The 23,103-nt window shown below is 53.8% G+C and overlaps 1 protein-coding gene across 1 annotated transcript in view; it reads left to right on the top strand.

Moving 5' to 3' along the window:
* The first annotated feature begins 386 nt into the window (after positions 1 to 386).
* The window catches only part of ARHGEF17 (Rho guanine nucleotide exchange factor 17), a 156,923-nt gene continuing 134,206 nt past the window's right edge, over positions 387 to 23,103 (top strand). Inside the window, exon 1 of the mRNA XM_044450176.1 lies at positions 387 to 4,256. Within this exon, the coding sequence (XP_044306111.1) occupies positions 387 to 4,256 (3,870 nt within the window). The remainder of the gene's footprint in view (positions 4,257 to 23,103) is intronic.

Below are 23,103 nucleotides of genomic sequence, written 5' to 3'. Positions count from 1 at the left end.
CGCCGAGCGGGGATCGCGCGCCCGCCGGAGGTCGCCGGCCGGGCCCCCGGGCGGGCGCCGGCGAGCGGGACGGCCCCGCGGCGGCGGCCGCCACGCGCGCCGCGCGCACACAAAGGGGCCCGGCCGGCGACCTCCGGCGGGCGCGCGATCCCCGCTCGGCGGCGTCGCGCGACCCGCGCCTCCCCCACCCGGCCTGAACTTACTGTGGGAGCCCTGAGTGGAGGGGGGCTGGCAGCGCTGGTGCCCCCCGCTCCTCCCCTTCGGCGCGGCGGAGAGGCACGGCGGATGGCTGCAGGCGGCGTGCCCGGGACGGGTTAGGGGAGGCGGGGAGGGCGTGGGGGAAGGGGAGCGCGGTGGGTGGGTTTTGGAAGCTGGGTGCATAAACAATGGCGGAGGGGAGAGGTCCCCTCTACAGGAGCGTCTCCTTCAGGCGCCTCGAGAGGTGGATCGGGCCGGGAGGGGCGGAGGAGGGCGGCGGCCCCCGGGGGGAGCTGCAGCAGCAGCAGCGCCCGGGCGCACAGGCGTGCCAGGCTCAGCCTCCCAGCGCCAGGGCGCAGCAGCCGCCGTCGTCACCGGAGCCCATCGGGCGGCGGTCGCCCAGCCGCGCCGCTTCCTTCAGCGTCTCCCGCAACGTCGTCAAGATCGCCTCCGCCTCGGCTGGGCCGGACCAGCCGCCGCCGCCGCCCGGGGGCCGAGCCCTGCGGAGCCTCTCGCCGTCGGTGCGCCAACTTTCCCGGCGCTTCTGCGCGCCCCCGGGGGCGGACGGCGAGCAGCAGCCCGGCGAGGCGGCCCGCGGGAGAGCCACCTGTTGCGGGAGCAAGCGAGACCCCCGCGCCGGGCCCGCCGATGAGTCCGGCGGAGAGGAGCCGCCGCCGCCGCCGCCGCGGGGCAAAGCGCTGAGCGAGCCCCGCAAAGGCGGCGAGGCGGCGCTCGACTGGCCCAGCGTGACCGAGATGCGCAAACTTTTCGGCGAGAGCTTTCGGCGGCAGCAGGCGGCGCCGGGCTCCGGCATGGGCGACGCCGCGGACGACGCGCCGGGGCTCCGCGCGGGCCCGCACAGCCTGGCGGGCAGAGCGCGGGATCCGGCGCCGGGGAGCGCCGCCCCGCACCTGCGTGGAGCCGTGGACGGCGGCGGCGGCGCCCCGCTGGCCGACGGGGCCGGGCCGGGCGGCAGGGAAGAGCGCAGGCCCGTCGCCTGGCGCGAGGAGCGCAAGGAGACCCCGCCGCCGCCGCCGCCCCGCAGCTGCATCCCCTTTCCGGGTCTCCGGGCGCACCGGGCGCTCGGGCCGCCCCCCAGAGCCGAGGCCGAGCGGCCGCCGCCGCAGCCACCCCAACTGTGGGATAGTTTGCATTCCTCGCATAGTTCCTCCAAGCCGCAAGCTGCCCCTGGCTCCCCCTCGCCGCCCCCCGCCGCCGCCGCCGCCTCCTCGCCAGCCATCAGCGGCTTCGCGGGCCAGGGGATCTCCGGCAGCGAGGAGGCGCTGCTGCCGCCCGGCCCCGGGGCGCCCCAGCCCGCTTTCGCCCCCTCCGGCACTGGCAGCAGCTGGTCCCTGTCTCCAGAGAGGTCTTCGGGGAGTGAGGAGGAGGAGGACCCCCTGCAGCCCCCCAGGAAGCACTCCATCCGGAAGACATGGAAAGACCCCAGCCTCCAGGACCAGGCCTTGAGCAGGAATGGGCTGGCGGGGATGGAGTGGTACCTCAAGGCCCAGCAGGACGTTTCCCAGTACCCCCTGCTGCCTGCGGATGAAAGGACCAGGTCATCGCCCACTGCCAGCCTCCTTGGGGAGGCCAGGACTGGACGCAGCACCAGGGCCCCCAAATCGTTTGTTCGGGGTGCGCCTGAAGGCAGCGGCTCTGTTCTTGGCCCGCCTGGGGCCCTGGTCTCAGCATCTCCCCTCCCGCTGGTCTCCCGTGTCTCCAAAGTGAACATCCCCCCTTTCGTGCCAAGCCCTTGCGGGTCGCGGAGCAGCAGTCGTTACTCGAGTACGGAGACCCTGAAGGATGAAGACCTCCATGGGGCCCCCTGGACTGGCCAAGCCAGGAGCTTCCCGAGTGGGCTGGGGATATATCGGTCCCCGAGCTTCAACCAAAGCGACAGCCTCGCCCGGCTGCAGCCACAGATCCGAGCTCACCCAAAGCTGCCTTCAGGGGTTGTCAAAACGAAGCAAGAGGCCCTGGCTTTTGAAGGCCTCCACACCTGTGCCCTTGAAGCCAAGGAAGAGGCCAAGCACAGGAAGTCCATGTCCAACCCAGACATTGCCACAGAGACGCTGGCCCTCCTCTCCTTCCTCAAGTCGGACCTCTCCGAGCTGAAGGCGCGGAAAAAAGGGCCCAGGTTGGGTGTTCAAGAGGAGACGGCCCTCGGCAGCTCCAGCAGGAATGAGAGTTACCCCCACAGCTCCCCGGGGCTCCACCTTGGCAGCAGATCCCCAAGCGAGGCCCAGCCACCCAACCGCTGGACGCTAGGCTGTCGGCCGACCCTGAAAGACCTCACGGCAACTCTGCGGCGGGCCAAGTCATTCACCTGCTCCGATAAGCCAGCGCCCCGCAGGCTGTTCTCCCAGAGTGCCCTGAAGCAGAGCTGTTCAGAGCTTCTCCTGACCAGCGCTGGGGATCATGACGGTGCAGCCTCTGACAGCGAAATTGGGCGCGCTGGGGAGGATGCGGGTCTCCCCGTCATCATCCAGGACCAGTATATTCAAGAAGCCAGGCAGGTCTTTGAGAAGATCAGCAAGATTGGATCCCAGCATGAGTATAACTTTGCTTTGGACCAAAGAGACAGTGAAAGCATGAAAGGCGAAGCAAATGATTCAAACACGCCACAAGAGGAAGCCCCGGGAGGGAGCTGTGGGCCAAGCTTGGGGAAAGAGGGCTCTGAAGGAAAGCTGCCTCATCGGAAATCGTCCGAAGAGCTCTCAGGCCCTGAATCCTGCCTAATGGATGAAGGCATCGTGACTGAGCCAGAGATGAGTCCGGCCTACAGCTATCTCAGCCCATCCGGAGCAGCCTGGAAGTCATCTAATCAAAGAGGAAGTGAAGGTGGCCAACTGGAGAAGAACATGGTGCTCCTTCCAAACCACATTACCAAAGTGAGCAACGAGAAGGCCGCTCCTCCTGACGAGACCCTGCCCAATAGCAAGATGTTGGAGGCACCGTCGACTCCTAGTGCCCTCCGACGCCGAAGAAAGTTTCCCTCGGTGGGAAACAATGGGTCTGAGCCCAGCAGTGGGAGCAATGGGGAAGCTAGCGGCGAAAATTACAGATCCTTGAGCGATCCCATGCCCCACCGGAGATGCTCCATCACGGAAGACTCCAAGAACTTCTCTGTGGACAGCAACCTCCTGGGTTCGTTGAATTCCAAGTCTGGCCTCCCGGAGTCCTCAGCGGTAGCCCTGTCCGAATGCACGGGCAGCGCGGCCAGCGACTTGTCTGTCTGCAGCGATGGCCTCCGGGATTACAGCGCCATGATCCAAAACATTGTTAGCCAACCCGGAGCTCTGGACAAAGTGATCGATGAGAAGGGGAACGGCAAGACGATCAAGAAGAAGTCCTTCAGTGACCCCAGCCGCCGGGGAGAGCTGGCCAGCACGGGCTTCGACGGGCCCGGGGAGCCCATCAGCGAGATGGAGCAGAGCATCCCCCCGTCCAGCAGCGAGCCCATCCTCTCCGAACCCCGGGATCAGGCGAGGCAGCAGGAAGCGTGCGGGCCGTACTCGCTGTCTGAGCACGTTCTGTCCCCTCTGGATGACGACTTGGATGAAGTGGGCCAGAACTATAGCTTCGACCCCAAGCTGGCCAAAGTCCTGTCCCCCAGGATCGCCCGCCGGAGCTCCAAGAAGCGCAGCAACCGGGTGAACTGTCAGGAGAGCAGGACCGAAGAGGCCACGCCATCTCCTGCGGGCCCCACCGGCCTGGGAAGGCCACGGCAGCCCTCCAAGCATGTGCGCCACACCAGCGAGCCTGCCACCTTCCTCCCCATCTCCGATGCCCACCCGCCGGCTTCGCAGCACCAGAACACGCCGGAGCCCTCTCGGCTGCCCGCAAAGCCCTACCAGGTGGCCCAGGCTCCATCCTTGGAAGACGTCACCAAGCACTACATGTTGGCGCTCAGTTCAGGGGAGCCCTCCTCTGCCAGTGCTGTGGATACCCCCAGATTGTCTCCTGCCACACCCACCTCAACGGAGCCCAAGCTGCCCAGATGCCCGAAACATCATGAAGAACCGAGCAGTGTCGGCACCAGGAGCAAGCCGCAAGTGGTGAGTCCCCCAGGTTTCTTTTCATGGGTTTTGATTGAGTGCCTTGGGCAATGGACGATGGTTTGGATGGTTTGGATGGGTTGTGTGCACTGACATTGGAAGGTGGGGGGTCCGTAATATCTGCACTTGCTTGAGCAGCTCAGGTGACGTGGGCTGCAAAGTCACTGCCCATTTCAAGTGTGGTGACTCTGATCCAGTTGTGAATTCGATCGGGTTTGAAAAGGGAATGCCGTCCCAAAGGATGCCTTTAAAAAATGGAACGTTTAATGTTCTGGAGCAAAGAGCTCCTTCGACTTTCCTTATAACAATGGTTTCAGTATATATTTATTTTCGCATCGGCATCTTTGAGGCTGTTCCTCTTTTCCGTTCTCACCTGTTCTGGTGCTTCAGTTTTGGCTCACCAAGCGTAAACGTCATGGGCCTGCGTGGAGGTGGGACGGCGCAGTGGGACGGGCTCTCTGTGTTGGCTTTCCGAGGAGAACCCAGCACTTCTTCCAGATGTTTCTTGGAGATGCGGTTCGTGAAGTGGGCCCACGAGAGCGAACGATGACGTGGGGGCACGAGGTGGCAATGAGGCAGTGCTTCCCATAGCTGGATTTTGCTTCCCTAGTCATCATGTCCGTGTGAGCCCAAGACGTGTGCATACATCAGTTTAGATGTGCTGGTGCCTGCATTTCCCAGTGTGGAAACAAGCCTTGGGGCCTGGACGAAGACGTATCCCTCAGTGGAGACCCGCCAGGTCTGGAGCTGGTGCGGTTGGCATGAATGGTCTTTGCAGCGGTGAAGAACTAAGGCGGCGGTCCTCAATGTGGCCTGCTCCAGATGGGCTGGAGCACAAGTCCCATCATCCTCAGCCAACATGGCTGCCTGCTGGGTGATGGGAGTTGTGGTTGTGCCCATCTGGAAGGTGCTGTGTTGGGGAAGGCAGATTTAAGAGGGACAGGAGTAAAACACACATGGAGAAAAAGGTCCAGTTGTGTATAATTGTCCCATTTACCTGGCAGAAACACAACTGGATCTTTCTGTAGGTTGGGCTTACATGAGATTTGGAAAATCCCCTCTATCTAGAAAGCTAGGGTGTCAGGCAATGGGATTTGGTGTGCGGTCCTTCAGGTGTGTCTTCCAGGCATGTGGTCCTTCATCTTTAGGCACTGCATTTTTTTCACATACATGCCACCATGTAACCCCCCCCACCATTCACAGTGTGATGGTTCGAGAACCCTCATGTGGTACAGTCCTGACTGAAATCTGTACTGGTATAGTTCAGACACTGGTTTAATGTATCAGCAAGAACTAGGCGGGAGTGTGCAGTGTTTGTAAACTCCCGCAGCTACTTCCTATTGACCATTAACCTTTTGGCAGATTGGACTGGGTCTTGATAGAAAAGAGATTCCAGTTGCTCCCCTGAAACACTCCCTTATTGACCAGCAGTATGGCTGGTTCTCTGGGCTCTTGCCCCCGTGATTCACTGCCCTCTGTCTCCTCTGGGTAATGCATTTTTAAAAGGTTTTTAGTGCAAAGCCATTTCCAAATGTCAGGACTTTTCCTGCTTAAATCAGTTTCTCTTTGCACTTAAGGCAGTTCCTGAGCAGCAGGTGGGGCTCCTCTTGTGCCTGGTGCGCACGCATGCTGCCAAGGATCTTGCGGAGCTCTTGAATGCTCCTTAAATCGGTGCGCTTGTGTGTGTGCGTTTTTATCAACAATGTGCGGCAGGTAGGGGTGCAGGAAGCAACATGTCACAGACTAGCTTTTCCCAACCGTGTCTCCTCCAACTGTGCTGGAGTGTGGGCCACACTGGCTAAGAATGATGGGCATTGCAGTCCCAACACATCTGCGGGCCGCGGATTGTGGGGGCCAGCCCTGTGAGGAGGTCCATGCCCAAAGGAATGTGTGCACAGATGCGCGAGCATCTTCCTTTTCATTCATCTGTGGCAGCTCAGAGCTTTTGCAGGCATCGTCCGTGGCTTCCTCCATGGGTTTTTTAGCAGTCCCGCTTCCCACACAGGCCTGTAGCTCAGGTGTCCCACAACTATACCTGTGGCACACTGGCGGGGAGGGAGAAGACGCTCGTGAGGACACCTACGACCTGGATTATGCGTGATTTTGGGGAAGGCACCATGTGGAGCTAAGCAGCAGGACTGGCTGCAGGATTGCTTGTTTTTCATGTGAACGGGGACTCTGGCCAGGTTGGGGGCCAGTCAGCTGCATCGCTGAGGCTTCTGTGCCTGGCTGGGCCCCTCCTCTCCCCTCCTTTTGGGCTGTAAGAGTTGCATTGTGGCACCCAAACACAGCAAAACAGGGTCAAGTCCGGTCTCTTGCACCTGAACATGGGCTTCTGCTCACCTGCAGAGCCAAGAGGGCAGCACCGGAGGGCCAAATGTTGGGGCTTCCAACATGGTGCCTGCCAGATTCCCTGATCTTCTTAATATTTTTTGTGCATTAAAAATAAATTTTTACTTCCATTTGAGCGGCATCTTTCCTTTGGTTCCAAAGAGTGGTTTTGGAGTTCAGGGTCAACCTCTGTGTTGTACTATTATTATTCTGGCACTGCATTTATAGCCTCCCTTTCTTCTCTTGTGGGAAACCCAGGGTGGATTATGCAGCACTGTTTTATCCCCGCAACAGCCACCCTCTGAAGTAGGCTAGGCCAAGACTGAGCGACTGGTCCAAAAGTCATCCGGAGGCCTCCTGGCCTAGTGGGCTCTTGAACCCGGGTCGCCGGGGTCTCATTGTCCCTGGGTCCTTGCTTCACAATCCCCTCCCTTTAGCCCCGCCAGTTTGCCTTGTGGGAAATGAACATCCTGTGACTAGCCCTGCGCACCGTGGCGGCCATTTTATGACTGTGCAAGCCCTCCTGCCATTTTGTGAGAGCGTGCGTGACATTTTCTCCGGATTCAGGGTGCCCACTGACCCAGAAGAGTTGGAGGCGCCCGTCTTCTGTGGGCACTGGGTCCAAAAGACAAGGCCATGTGCCGGTGTTGGGGCTGGAGCACCGAAAGCATTGCCCCAGGGCTGCACCTTCTTCCTGTCTTGCACAGGCAGACATGGCGCAGTCCAGGACGACGTTAGCTCCGTGAACGGCCCCGTGTGTGGGCCAGCGAGGCCCAAGTGCGTGTTCCCAAATGCTAAAGCTAGTGGTTTGGATGCACCCTGTTGTGTGTGAACATTGCCAGAGATGGTTCCCTGGACTGCTATATAAGGCCTCCGTAAAGTGTTAATGTTTTGGCTGGCTGTTGTCAGTTTCATGCTTAGAACATTGGATGAAAACCTTTTCTGTTCCTCTATAGGAGGTTTATATTGCTTTTTATGATTATTATTTTCATTTGCCGTTATTTCTGATGTTCTGCCCATTGTCTCTGTAACGCAAAAGTGTGTGAAGTTGTTATTTCGCACAGCCTTTAATATCGTAGCAGCCCTGCACAGGGGGTGTTTTTGCCAAAAGGACGGGATGCGGTGCGGGCTCCGCTCATCTTGTGTAATATAGGCTTGTTGTTTTTCTTTCTAAACCTCTGGATGCTTTCATTTTAGCCAGCTCGGGGATGAAGTGGGGGAATTTGAAAATAGACTGAGAATGAAAATGATTTCACTTGCTTCCAGATACGCAGCTCAGGAATGACCCAGCTGAACAATACCTCGCGTGCTTCTTTGTGTTATTTGTGGTTGTGGTTCTGATTTTGCAATAAGCGTAGCTCTCCAAAGTTTCCTTGCCTGTGGCATCCTTCAGACACGGAGGCCCTCATGGTACGCGGAGTCCCTGCCCCGCACCTTTCCAGACTCTCTTTTTGTTCTTCTGGTTTCCCTGCTCGGTTTTGCAAGCCCAGCTCAGCAGCTTGCCAATGATACCAGACCTAGCCTCCAGGCATCCCGGGGCAGGGGGGGCGGGGGGGGGAGGCAGCCCTGCCTGCGGATCCATGTCTTATCTAACCCAGATTTAAAAAACAATTGGGTGTGCAGGGGATCTGTCTTTTGCAAGTGTGCAAGGGCTCTTAACGGCTGTATCATATGTTGGTCTTGCCTGGTCAAGTTTCGGCTCTCAAAAGGAGCAGTGAAGTGGAATAAGTTAAGTACAAGGAAATTAAAAATGATTCCAAGAGAAAAGGGGGATCTGGTGGCACAAGCCAGAGGCACCAAAATGTGGGTGGGGGAGAATGGAGATGCAGCCAAAGGGGGGAGGACAGGGTCTGCCACTCTGCCTTGCTCCCTTTTCCTGGCTGTGCTGATGGTTCTCGGTGACCTGCACCGTCTCAACACTTCCCTGACTTGCCAGCTGCTCCAGAAAGGGGGATACTCGCTCCCCAGTCCTTTTACAACTTCCTTTTTGGGGGTCCCTGTCTCTGCAGCCGGTGCAGTTCCTTGAGAGTTTCAAAAATACCCCGAGGAGGCGGCAGAATGGAGAGAGCGAATGGGCCCCCGAAGTCCAGCAGCGGCCCCCTTTGCTCTGGTCTGGTCTGCCTCACTGTAAGTGTCAGAAATATTTGGGCATATTTGAATTTTTTTTGGACTAGGAAATACATGCAAATTTAAGTAAATGGAGGGGAAATTTGCACTTCTGCAGTATTGGAGCGGTAATGCCACTAGCTTCCATACTTTCAGGAGATTCACATGGTAAAATGAATAAAATGATCTGACTGTAAAGATATGGTTGCAGCTTTAAAAGCGGGCTTCTTTTTTTAACAGGACTTCTGTGATGGGTTTGGGAATTTCCAGGGTTTTTTTTTTTTTACTAAAAAATGACTCTAAGAAATAGGTGCTTAGTGTGAGAACATGGTGTGTTGCCTTCAGTTTTTCTGATTTCTTCCTTCCTGGGGGTGAAGTTATGGGGTGGAGGTTTGGTGCCTTGGGGCCGTGGGCATCTGTTGCATCGTCATCGTCGTCATGGTTGTCCTCATCACACTGCATTTATATTTCACCTGTTTTCCTCTTGTGAGGAACCCAAGAGGACTTACCTACCTGTTTTATCCCCACAACAACAACCCTGTGAGGCAGGCCAGTGACTGACCCAGGTGACCCAGTGGGCTTCATGGCTGAACAGGGGCAAAAGCGCAGCTCCCCGAGGTTCCCAGTCCAACATCTAAGCACCTCTGCCTCTCGCTTTGGCCTTGCCCTTGGGCAAGTGGCGTGCCGCACCACAAGTTTCTCCCGTTGGCACAGCACTGGGCAGAGAACTATCTGATCTTCGTGGGGGGCCTGTGGAAAACAATCCATCTGCAACCACTACGGGGTCATTATCCTTTTAAAGTATATAGGGACTTCTTTCAGTTGCCCACTCACTGGGACGTGAAGTTCTTTCACTGTTTCTTAGCTGTACCTTGTCATTTTTTTTAGAAAGAACAAAAACTGGTACTGATGACGTGGAACATGGCAAATGACAGGGTTGGAGGTTGATCGCTTTCTTCTTGCCAAGCTGGGAGGATGTGAAAATGTGTGGTCTGCTGCCTTCATACCAGGCTGGCACAGTTTCAGAGGGCACGGAGGGCATCCCGCTCAGGAGAAGAAGGGCCTTGGAGAATTGCCACCAGTTGGAGTAGGTAGCACCAGGCTGGGGGGCCAGTGGTCCATTCCAGTGTAAGGTGACTTCCTGACCTCACGCCTGCCCGCTGTAGGTTTTGCTCATAGAAGCTGCTGGAAAAAGAGGGGAACTTGCATAACAGGGATCTCAGGAGAACGTCTTTGGACCTTAGAAGACCAGTGAGCTTCTTGTGCTCGCATCTTCCTCACCCCAATCTCTTTACCTCCCTGCTGACCCTCTTAAATTCATTGCATTTGAAATGCGCAGACTCGCCCCCACTCCGCGTTGGGTTGGTGTGTTGCTCCAGTTCATTTTAATAGGGTCTGCGCAGAAGAATTTCCCATGGGACCATTAGCACAAGCTGCTCTGACCTGTTGCCCCAGGGATGCGTTGCATAACTCCAGTGATGGAGATTCTCTAGTTTCTGAAGTTCTCAGCATAATTCAGAGTCCCTGAAGAGGGGGAATGGGAGTGTTGCTTGCCTCTGTGGTTGCTATGTGCCGCCCAGTTCTCGCTGACTTATGGCCACCCCATGAATGAAAACCTGAATGGAATGTCCTATTCATGAGAGCTCAGCTCAGCTCTTGTAAATTCCAGGCTGTGGCTTCCTCGATGGAGGCCATCAATCTCTTACTTGCTCTTCCTTTTCATCTTCTGCCCTCGGCTTTCCCTAGCGTGACTGTCTTCTCCAGGGAATTTTGCCTTCTCATGATGTGTCCAAAGCACAACAGTTTCATCATTTTTGTTTCTAAGAAAATTGTGGCTCAGTTCGCTCCAGGACAGCCTTATTCGTCTTTCTGCCAGTCCAGAGTGTTTGCAAAACTCTCCTTAGTACCATAATCAAACATATCCCCTTTCTTCCTGTCCACTTTCTTCTCTACTTCCGTTTTCATACACCTGCTTGTACTTGCGACCCTCATTTCCTCCAGGTGGTTCTCACCTTGTTCCCTGCATGCGATCTCCATACGCAACAGCGGCAGCCCCTTCCATTGCTTTCTTCCTGACTTGGCACCCTGCAGACAGCAACTCCCATCCGCCCCAGTCAGTGTGAAGCGTGCTGGCTAGGAAGTCAGGAATTGGCCTACTCAGCCTTCCTCAACCTTGTGTCTTCCAGACACATCGGGACCGCCGTACCCAGAATTCCCAGGCATAGGCCCTGCTGGCTGGGAATTCTGGGAGTTGCAGTCCAAATGCCTCTGCAGGCCGCCAGGGTGAGGAATGCTGGTCCAGGGAGCTGCCCCCACATTTCTGTGCTTCCGGGGAACCCTGACAGGTGCCCTGAGTCGGAGGCTGCGGCGGTGCAGGGCGACTCTCGTTCTTTAAATGCTCCCCCCCTGCCCCCGCACAGCAGACTGCGAAATGGCAAAATATTTGGGGAATGAACAGGAGAGCCTGAACTTTTGGAAAAGCGGGGGCTTCTGAAGGGCTCGCAGTGGAACACACGGTCCAGCCCTACGCAGGGCAGCTTGCGAGAGCCAAGCTGCAGGCGTGTGTGGGAGCAGCCCGTGGCCAGGCTGAAAAGGGCAGGCCAAGTAACAAAGCGTTTGTTGACCGGAGGAAAGAGCCGCTCTGCGTCTGCCTGGCTCCCCGATCGGGGAAGATCAAGCGATGGCTAAGCCCTGCAAGGGGAGGCAGACAGTCTGGGAAGGCACGATGAGTGCGCAAGCCTCGTCTCCAGACCGATGGAGAGATACGTGGAAACCGGCTCCATTTCTGCTCGCGTGTGCTGGGAATTGCAGAGGAAAACTGTTGTCTGGAGCGGCCCCGGCCAGCCCCTCGCTAAAATGCCCCACTGTCCCTCGCCTGTGTAGTCGGAGGGGCGTGCACTGCACTTTTCTGTGAAACAGAGGAGCTGGAAAAGGATAGGGCTCTGCCCCAGCTCGGCATGATTCGGTACTTGGAACCGTTCCTGGCGTGGGGTCCAGAGCAAGGCCTTTGTGCAGCCGTTCAGTTGCTCGCTTGGTAATTCTGCCTGCTCTCCTGGATGAGTGCATGCTGTGGGCCTTAGTCTCCCCCGAGTCCGTACACACACACACACACACACACACAACACTCACTCTCCTTTCCTGCAGTGAAATATTTCCTATTTCCTGAGCCTCTTCCACTGGCGGATTTCCTGAATTACTTTCTGTGTTGTGTTTATTGTGCTCCTGCTCGTCTCTCCCAGGGTTGTGTTCTGCAAGCAGCTGAGCCGCCGTGGTGTGCTTCAGGAGCTAGGGAGTTGGGATAAGCCAGGGTTTGGTCCAGTCTCAGGTCCTGCCCAGTGGCCTAGCAGATGCACAGAGCAAAAATCGAACAGGGCAGTGCCGGGGTTGGGATTACATGCAGCTCCAGATAACACAGGAGGAGGAAAGCTTTACCGTTTACATTTCTGCCTGCTAGGCAGATGTTAAAGACAGGAGATAAAAGGGTCACACCCTGAAGGTTTGGCAATATGCGCTCATTGCTGCTGGCTAGAGGGGGAGACGGGTCCCTGTTTTTTCACCCCCATCGCACAAACACACATGTGCACACAACTCATGGGCTGTGCTTTTTAACCTCAGGGCCAAAGTAAGTCAGTCGCTAAACATGCTTGTTTACTTGAGTGTAAGAGCACGTGTCCCCAAACCAGATTGGGATCATGGAGATTTATTTATTTATTTATTTAAAATGTCCCTATGTCGTCCCATTACTAAAAGTCTCTGGACGGCTTACAAAGGACAAAAACCCCCAAAGAACAAAGAAACCATAACAACAACAACACACAACACACTGCATCCAAAAATAGTGGTAATAACAAGGATACAACCAATTAATTGTTAAAATGGCGGGGAACTAGAAAGGTCTTCGCCTGATGCTGGAAAGATTAGAGCGGTGGTGCCAGGGGAAGCTCCCTGGGGAGCATGTTCCACAGTCAGGGAGCCACCGCTGAAAAGGCCCTTCTCCGACTAGCTACCCTCCAGATTTCCTTCAGAGAGGGTTCCCGGAGAAGGACCTCTTCCTCCGATCTCATGGGGTGGGAGGGCACATAGGAAAGAAGGTATTCCTTCAGGTATTCAGGACCCAAGCCGTCTAGGGCCTTATAGGTCATCACCAGCACCTTAAATTGGGCCCAGACTTCAATTGGTAGCCAGTGTAAACAAAGAAACAGAGTGAGTCAGAAGGGGCTTCCTGGGTCATCTAGTCTGACCTCCGGCTCCAGCCAGCTCTGCTCACGAAATGCCCACCATGTGCATGTCTAGCCTAAATGATATAGGACCGGTGTGATATGGGTGACTGGGGAGGGGGGATGTAAGCCTGCCCCTGCTGATTTCATCCCCAAACTTGAACCCCACGTAAAAAAAAGGAAAGGAAAAATGCCCCTGTGGCTTGGAGCCCCCTTTCAGCAGGGCCGCGTTAGCCCTACTCCCAAAGCCACAGAAACCCCACCATTTTCCCCTTCTGCCTTATCCTCTGAGTGTCGCACAGCTTCTGCCATGAACGAACATTTGCGGTGATTTTCCTGAAAGAGGCTGCCTTTGGGTTGTTTCTTGAGGGGGCAGAACGCACCAAATTGCAAAGAGAAACTCCGGGGAAGCCTTCCTTGCTTTCCGAGCAGTGCGACAGTGGAACCCGTGATCCAGGGAGGGGGTGGGCTCTCCCACATGAGGGGCATCCAAGATGCAGCCGGGCAGCCCTCTGGCGGGGGGATGGTGCCCCCTGGGGTCCTGCTGTAGCAGAGGGTGGGGCCCAGTGGCTTTTCTAGGCCCCTTCCAGCTCTGCTAATCCGATTTTAAGATTCTGTGATTCAGTTCCTGCCGTATCCAGTTAAATGGACAGTTTTAAAAGGGACTCGATTATCCGCATTCCCCAGCAGCTCCCTTGCTGATTTCGGGCAAGATAGTGACCTGCAGCCCAAGCTACCTCAGAGGGTCATTAGGAGGAGGGGGGAGAGAGGTCCCTGTGAGCTGCCTTAAGTTCCTTGCACGAGGAAAAGAGGCAGGTTGTAAAAATGACACTTAGAGTAATGAAATAAAATTGTCTGACCTGGAATGCAGCAGCTGCATGTGCTGCAGATCTGCATGGAAGGGAGGAAGGATGGAAGGAAGCAAAGATGGAAGGAAAGAAGGGAGGGTGGGTGTGTGTGCCCTGCTTGGCTTCTTGCTCTCCCAGGGCAGATATGAGACACAGATCAGTTTAACGGGAAAAGTACGGCGTATGGCTTCCAGCACTGACATCCTAAATTGGAGACTCCGCAGATGCTGGGAAAATTGTGCCCTCTTGCTCTTGTCAGGGATCTGGGGCAGAAAATGTTCCAAAACAACATTTCTGCAAAAAGAAATCCAGTGATGCCTGTGTGGCACGGTCGCCGCAAGGGCTGGACTGGGAACCTGGGAGAGGCGGGTTGAGGGGCCCTGGAGCTCTCCGGAGGAGCTTGCATCAGCCCCTCGCTCTTGGCCTGACCTTCCTCACAGGGTTGTTGTTGTGAGGATAAATCGAATGGGAGAGGACTGTGTAAGCCGCCATGGATTCCTCACAAGAGGAAAACAGTCAGGCTATGTACAGAGTATAACAAAAATGAGTAAAAGTGTATTTTTGCAAGTGTCTTGGACAATGCGAGGCAAACTTGGCAGGGTCAGAGGTGTAATCTTTTCCAGCTGGTTTTTCTGGACAAGTGCGTGAGAGGATCTCTCTCTGCCATTGACGTGCATCCGTGTTTCTGGGTGAAAAGAACCAGGAAGTTGCAGCGGTGAAGGAACCTGTGCTGTTCCGATGAGAAGGATACAAGCTTGTCTGTCTCAGGTTGCTAAATTTATTAGCGCATTAGCTGTTCTCACACAGGGCTGGTTCACACCGTCAAACAAGCGTGCCAACAAGAAGCCATGGGTTCTTTGACGATTGTCTGGCTCTCGAAGAACCTTGCCGCTTGGGTTCAGAAGGTACAGTATCTTGCTCCCGGGCAGATAGTCAGGCAAATGGCGCCTGCTGTGTGCCGGGGATTTACACAAGCCACAGTGGGCCATTTTGATTGTGCAGACCGGGTCAGTATCCAGTCCACTGAGCATGACAGCCAGCTGTGGCTTAGGTGACCTGTGTGGCTGTCAAGTTGTTCCAGGTACCTGGGGTCCCATTTTTGAATGGTACCTGTGGGACATGCCTTGCTATGGCTTGCCAGATAATGTGAACGCAGTTGCCAGGGGTTCTGTGAGAGACAGACAACCACCAAAGAACCCACGGCTTGTTTGGGGATTTGTTTAAGGACCGGTATGTCATTTTGTTCTTAAACTGAAACAATGGAAGGGAAATACACACAATTGTCTTGAATTTTTACAGGTATTCTATTAAAAAGAGTTAGAAAATATAGCTCTTAAATCACATTAAGTGCTAGTGCATTAATGATTACACTCAGATATTTAAAGTCAAATATTTCAGGTGGTTTATTGGGACAAAAATAATGTAGGGTACTTTCTAAGCATTGCCTACTAAATACAAATAAAATGAACATGCAAAATCACCTCTTTCTTGGGTATCTAAACATTTTGCAAAGTAAACTGATTTTTCCTATGCAAATCAACCTAATTTGCTTTGGCAATTCTTTCCAACGCAAATTGAAAATGTTCCTATTGGAATGGTACTAATCCAATTAACCTCCTTTTTTGGAAAAATCAACATTTTTATTTTGAAATGTTTGCATCCTGCTGATGCCATGCTAAGTACAGCCTTCCTTGTTCAGACTGGGACTCAAATTGCAGGCTGGTTTGAAGATGTGACTAGGACCTACTTCATCCTTCCTTCTTTCCTTTCTTGGGTCTGGACTGAGACCAGAGGGTTGAGTTTTGGCGCTCTAATTCTTTGCGCCTCCATCCCACCTGTAGCCCCAGTCGCAAGCCATCCCCCTCACCTGACGCTTTGCTTTGCAGTTTTCATTGTGCAAAACTGATTTATTAAATCAAATGGATCGCTTCTTGGCCATGAACATTTCACATGTGTGGAGAGGGACACCTGCGCCGGATCTGGATGGAAGCTGGGCACAAAGGGTTAAATCTCCCCCTCCTATGGTCCTCACCTGGAATCTCTTTCAAGCAGCCCAGCCAAGTGCCCTCTAGAGGGGTCCCCAGTATTCCCCATCTGGTTCCATCCAGATTTTTGGACCACAACTGGGCTGCCTAGGCCCTGTTGAGGAAGACTGCTTGAAAGTAAAGTGGAAGGTGCATGAGGTCCGTCTTCAAAAAGGTGCAAGGTGAGCCCATGTCCCATCTGATCCAGAATTCGGCCTTGCATACTCCAGTCCTCTCTGAACTGTCCCAAGCAGGGCCTGTTGGTGGTGGCCCCCTCCTCTCTTTTCTCGCTTAGCATCTGGTATCCAGAGCCCCTGCCTCTAGCAAAGAGCGGTGGATGCGGACTGCTCTCTTCCATTCATTTGGCTCATTCTGTAGCTTATGGGCATCACTGCCTCTTGTGGTGACGATGCTCGCAACTGTCAGTCATCAGGGAATGCATTCTATCTAATGTAGAATCGATAGAATTATTAACTTTCCCAATAAAGTAGGTTTTCAAGTGCTGAAGGGCCTATTTACACAATGGATTCTAGTCATCATGTCTCATCCTGCGGAGTTCCGGGCACGGGCATGGGCTGAGGTCCTTTTGTTCCCCACTTTTCCAAATCTGTCTTTCATCCAGAATACGGAGTTTGCATTTTCACTGCATGTTTAGATCCTCACCAGCCACAAATAACTCCCTGCAGGAGTGGGAAGCGGGGGACACGCTCTTTTTATATCTTGAGACGATGACCAAAGGACAAATAAACCCTGTGAAGTGATCTTGAATCCCTGCCCTCGTCAGAGAGCTCTCGGCACCCTCGCCAAAGCTCAGTTCCCTGGATTCCTCTGGGGCGACCGACGGCGCTTTCAGCCGGCCCTGCCATGTTCCAAGGGGTGCTTGTTCAGGACCGGTTTATAGGCTTGCCAGCTGCCTGTGGCGACAGACTGGGCCCAGCTGCGTCCCTGAAGAAAATCCTTTTAGAGGGACAGTGACTTCGGCGCCCTCCTTGCTCTCGTCTCGCACTATGGCTGTTTATTAGCGGAAGTCTCCCCCGCCCCAGTGGCCGACATCTCCCCTAGCGACTTTCTCAGGGACCCTTTTGATCTCGCAGCCTTCGTATTTCCGAAACCCACCGCCGTCTTTTCCAGATGCGGCACAAGATGGTTTCCTCAATGGGTGGATCGTACACTCAGCAGATCCCCAGCCTGGGAGACTCTTCTTTGCTGAGCTCATCTGGGAAGGCTATTTATACCCGCAATACGTACCCCGAAGTAGATCTCGTCTCGCTGCAGTTGTCATGGCAGTCATAATAATCTCTCTAACTGTTTATTAGCGATCTTTAACATTTAGAAAGATGGAGCAGAGAGTGGCAGCCGTGGATTGGAGACAGCTGGATCAGACTGCTGGGTTGCGCAGAGCACCACCCCAACCCATGGCTAGACAGGAAAAAGTCCTGCCGCTCCCCTGCTCCCCGGCCAAGCTGTTTGACTTCTTTCCACCCTGATATGCGTAGGACTGAATGGGTGAATACGGGTGAATATGCTTTGCTCATTTATTCCATCTCATTTATTTATTTATTTATTTAAAACATTTCTGTGCCGCCCCCATCACAACAAAGCCTCGGGGTGGCTCACAACAAAAACAAACAAAATCATACAAAAATTATACACTAAAAAGATTAAAACCCGGTGCATCTCGGCTTAAAATTTTTTAAAAATCCTACATAATAAATTAACATTTAAAATAAGTTTTAAATAAAAAGGTCTTGGCCTGGCGCCGAAAAACAAATAACGACGGCGTCAGGCGGACCTCTCTGGGGAGTGCATTCCATAGATGGGGCGCCACCACAGAGAAGGCCCTCCTCCGGGTACTCACCCTCCTAATATCTTTCACGGAGGGCTCCCGGAGAAGGGCCTCTGCCGCTGATCTCAAGGGGCGGGCGGGCATATACGGACGTAAGCGCTCCTTTAGATAACATTTAGATACCCAGGGCCCAAGCCGTTGAGGGCTTTATCGGTCATAACCAACACCTTGAATTGGGCCCGGACTTCAATCGGGAGCCAGTGAAGCTGACGGAGGACTGGGGTTATATGAGAAAAATTTTCGTACCATTTTCCATACGGAGGCAATATCCTCTACACCTACATTGCTCAGCCTGGTACCCATCAGATGCATCGGACTGGAGCTTTTAATCTTTTTCACCAAGCTGGAGTGGGTTGGTGTAGATTCTGAAAGGTAGGGTTAAAATCAGTGATGATGGTGGTGGTGATGATGCTTGATTACACTTGTCTGATTTCATAGAATCATAGAATAGTAGATATGGAAGGGGCCAAAGGGCCATCAAATCCACCCCCCTGCTCAGTGCAGGACGCCATCCGTCCCTCTCGGATGGCCGTCGAGCTGCATCTGGAAGGCCTCCAGCGTGGGAGAGCCCTCCACCTGCCCAGGTCACTGGTTCCACTGTCGGGAAGTTCTTCCTGATACCTAGCCGGAATCTGGCTTCCTGTAATCTGAGCCCGTGATTCTGCGTCCTGCACTCTGGGACGAGGGAGAAGAGATCCGGGCCTTCATGCACTTGAAGAGGGCCATCCTATCTGCCCGCAGTCTCCTCTTCTCGAGGCTAAACATGCCCAGTTCTCTCAATCTCTCCTCTCATGGCTTTGCTTCTGGTCCCCGGATCACCCTTGTTTCCTTCCTCTGAACCCTTCCCAGCTGGTCCGCATCCTCCTTACATTGAGGAGCCCAGAACTGGGCACAACACTCCCAATGAGGCCTAACCAGTGCTGAGTAGAGGGGAAGTGGTACTCGATATGATTTGGAAGTGATACTTCAATTTCTGCTTTGTTCGTTTTCATCAGCCCATCCCTAGAGGTGAAGTTCGATAAAAATATATATTGCATCTGATAAAGTATATGGTTCCCAAGGAAGGTATTCCCAGCAATAACCCACCTGCATGAAATAGAATTGCAGCTGGCCCTTTGCTCACCTTTGCTGGGTGAACAAGATCAACTTCAGGTGCTGTGGGGCTGCATTCCAACTCTTTGGATGAGGACTGGGAGGACTGGGAAATGGGGAGTGTGGGAATCAGGAGGACAGAGGAGAGGAGGACATCTCAAGGCCGCTGTCTGCACATGCTCAGGTAGACCATGGGCACGGACTGCGTTTGGCACGAATGGAGAGGAGGAAGGTGCCCGTGTCAGGTTAGGGGGGCTACCCAGTTAGAGGGCCCACAAAGATCTAGGAGGCTGGCCGAGGGTTTCTGGGTGCCTGGCAAAAGCTGGGTCCTTTTCTGTTTTGCTCTGCCAGCCTCCAATCACGGATGCAGCTGAGAACAAGGAGACGCTCATTGAGTGATGGTGTCTCCCTGGTTTGCTCCCTGACAGTCCATTTAAAAATAGATGGGAGAGGACGATGGGATAGATGACCCTTTTCTGCCTGAGACCCCAGAGAACTGCTGCCAATCAAAGTAGACATCACAGGACTGCCTCGGCCTTCCCCAAGATGGTGCCTTTCAGATATTTTGGACTACAATTCCCAATACTCCTCAGCGCTGGCTGAGGCTGAAGGGAGGGGGAAGGCAAAGACATGGGGGGCGCCAGGCTGGGCAAAGCTGAGCTGGGGGGACAAGCACCGTCTATGTTGATGGACCGGTGGCTGGGTTGGATGGTTCAGCCACACACCTGGGCATCTTCCCACTCGAGAGGGATGCTGTCGATCGCCTTTATTTCTGGGCGAGCTTGTGGCAGAACTTGGCTTCATCTCTCCCTTCGCGTGAGAAGTGCAGAGCAATCGCTTGATCTCGCTGCCAGTTGATGGGGCAACAGATCTGAGCAGCAGCCTTACCTTGTTTGAACTTGTGGGCTGCCTGGCCAGCGAGGGGGGACGAGAAAACGGGTGCACCATTTTTCCTTTTAAGGGCAAAGTTTTCCAATTGTATCTTTGAATATCTATCCTGCCTTGGTGCCATGGCCGTAACATAAAACAATATTTTCTTTTGCCTTTGATTTATTATATCAGGGCAGGGCACAGGGGGATGCCGGTTTTCAGAAGGCACCAGCCATCAGATGGAGAGTGATCTACGCTCCAGAATGCATTTTATTTTATTTTATTTTATTTTGATTTATATCCTGCCTTTTTCCTACACAGGGCTCAAGGCAGCTTTTATCTCCCCCTCCATCTTATCCCCACAACAACAACCCTGTGAGGTAGGTTGGGCTGAGAGTCTGTGACTGGCCCAAAGTCACCCAGTTGGCTCCATGGCCGAGCAGGGACTAGAACCCGGATTGCCTGAGTCCCAGTCCCATGCTCTTAACATTGTGATTTATGCCTGTGGTCTCTATCCTGTTTCCCATGGCCACTGGGGCACCCCCATAGTCCCATGGCCACTGGAGCCCATGGATCTCCCTTCTAGTCCTGATTTTAATTTTATTTCTACATTTTTTAAAATTAATTTTCCACTGGAGAAGTGCTGCTCTGCAGCACCACCATTATTTGGATTCAAAGGCGTGTTTTCGTGTCTGAGACCACCGTCCCAACCCTGTCTTGGACTTTGGTTGTTGGGCTAGCTGTGTGTCTTTCCATCTTCCCAGTTGCCTTCTGGGAAACGCATGCATTGTGATTGGCTGTGCCCACGAGGGCAGGCCGTTTCGCAAGCGGCACATGGCAAGGCCTCGAAATCCCAAGCGTGCCCTGACTCACGGAGGTTGAGGTCTGCTCATCCACATGCAAGGAAAGGATTTGTCCTTTCCCCATGAGGATGACAATATATGCTTCAAAACGGGGGCGGGCAGAGGGCACCGAGGCAGGATTAAGCAGTGGAAAAATATTCTGCTTTGGTGACAAATACGTAGGGGTATGGGAACCAAGGGAGCGTGCCAGAAATGTCTGTGCTTGTCTCTCAGCACTGGCTCCTGCAGTCCTCTTTTGGCACCTTGGCTCCGGGATTGTTTCCTTTGGATTCTGGGCCCATCTAGTCAGACTACTGGGCAACCCAGACGCATTTTCGATCAGGCGGCCGGGCTCCTGGGGTGAGATTGCGGCTGGACTCGCGCAACCCGGGAAGTGAGGAGAGCCGTGGCAGCAGCTTCCCACTGCCCGTGCGCGCTGGTCCTTTGCAGCATCTCCTGGGCTGGGCTCAGGCTGCTGAGATGTTCAGAGCAGGCAGGGTGGGCTTGTTCTTGGGTGGGTTGGAAGCCACTCCTGCTGCTGGCCTCGCCAGGCTTGGATGACGTGGCAGCCTGCCCCTTTTGTGGGTCTAATTATGGAGATGGGGCATGACCCGCATGTGTGGGGCAAGGAAAAGCTGATCCCTTCTCTGCTTGTCCAAAGCTGGTGGATCAAACCATTTTGAATGCTGGATTTAGGCAGAATGCGGCTGTCATTAGCCTGGGAGGGATCCCGCCCTTCCCCTGGCCTTCCCCAGCCACCAGTCGTTTGGGGGTTTCCTAGCTTTGGTGCAGTTTCCTTTCTTCCCATTTTGAAAGCCTGAAATGCCTCACTTGAGGCCCAGAGTCTGGCCACCAGAGTGTCATGGTGCAATCTGGGTCATTTTGGTCCAACCATTTTGCCTTTGGCCTTCTCACCACTGGAATGGAGCCCATAAGAATTCCTTTGAAACTAGATGTGGCCAACTCTTGAACAAGCCCAGTTCCCACCTTCTGACTCATTCCATCCTCCAATGATGGGGCAAGAGGCCAATCTTAATTGAGAGCTGAGCAACAGAAGGATGTTCATCGTCTTCCTCAAAGGCCCTGTTTGCTTTGTCACCCATCACATACCTTCTCCTTGTCTTTGTCTTCCAGCAGAGAGGTTCTTGTCCCTCCACCACAGGTCTTGGTGTACCTGATTGATTTATGCACCACATCACTCAGCTTTAATTAGCCGCTCTTCTCTCTCTTCCAATTAAGCACACTTTGCAGTCTTTGGTTTTTGAGCAAAATCTGTCAATTATTAGGTATTGGTCTTTGTCCAAGTCTTTATCAAGTTAGCCTGTCTACAATCCATCCCTCTTGTAATGGCATCAGTCTTATTTCTTGTAACATTTCTATTCAAACGCTAGCAATCCACCCACTCCATGGGGTTCCTCATACATGTTTATGAGACCTGCCCCCTTGCCTATTTACCCATCACGGAGAATGACAGTGATGTCCTGTGGATTGTTGTCTGGAGCCTTGGTCTTGACTTAGTGATGCAAAATCCCAGGGTTTGATTTGTCTTGGGCTTTGGCACCTTGTATTGCCCCTTGACACTTTCACTGTCTGGGTTCAGACAGCACAGTAATCTGCATTCAAGGGTTGGGAATGGGTTGCTCTCAAACCATGGGTCATGGCCGAAATGTGGGTAATTGTGTTGTTTGAACAGCTGCTCTATTAAGACATGGCTTGTTAACCATGGAAAGAACCCATGGTTCCTTGTTGGGTTGGAAACTGTGGGTTGCTATCAATCATTTGCTGTTTCAGCCGAGTTCAAACAACGCAATAACCCACATTTCAGCAACAACCCACTGTTCAGTAGCAGCCCCACATAATCCATACTCAGCCTCCAAGTGTGAGTTACCATGTTGTCTGAATCCAATCAGAGTGTGTCTCACAAGACTGGACCTCTCTCCTTGTAATAAAAGGGTGCCACATGGACAATTCTAGTTCATTCCTTGAGTGTATGACTGCAAGCAAGATTTGCAAGTTTTCCATTTAGGCCTCTCTCAAATTTAGGATAGGCATACATATCCCACATCAGAAGTTTATTTATAAGAGTTAGATCGTTTTTTCCTTGCAACAAACTCAAAGTAGCTCACATAATTCCCCTCTTGCTCTCAAGCTTACCCCGTAACAACAACCCTGTGAGGTAGGTTGGACTGAGGGTCTGTGACTGGCCCAGAGTCATCCTGTTGGCTCCCTCGCTGAGTGGGGACTCGAACCCGGATCACCTGAGTCCCAGTCCCACCCTCTTAACCACTGCGCCACTCTGGCTCTCAAGTTCTGCTCGTTTAGTTAAAGTCCGTATGTGAATTGCAGCTCTCAGCTCCGCTTTGGCCTTCCTTCTGCCTTGGCTTTTGGCTCAGCAGCCCTTCCTCTTTCAAGCCCGAGAGTGGAGGCAAAACAGAGGACTGTACTGGGAGTTTGCCTCTCCCACCTTCAAATCCTCCCATTCCTCCTGCCATTTCCACTGTGCCTTAATCGCCATTCTTCCTTTCACGTCTCTGCCTCCTCACCAGTACTTGCCGTGTGAAGCTGCTTCTCAGCTGATGCCCTATTCCCGTTCCGCTTCGTATCCATCTTGCTGGTTTTTCTCACTTGGCCTCTTTAGCATATCTGCCTCTTCTTCCCAGCAGAGAAAGCC

Source organism: Varanus komodoensis, unplaced genomic scaffold (genome assembly GCF_004798865.1).
Source record: "Varanus komodoensis strain SLA01 unplaced genomic scaffold, ASM479886v1 scaffold63, whole genome shotgun sequence".
In the NCBI taxonomy this organism is placed as follows: Eukaryota; Metazoa; Chordata; class Lepidosauria; order Squamata; family Varanidae; genus Varanus; species Varanus komodoensis.
The sequence above is the reverse complement of the archived record's forward strand: the minus strand, read 5'-3'. Positions and strand labels throughout refer to the sequence as shown.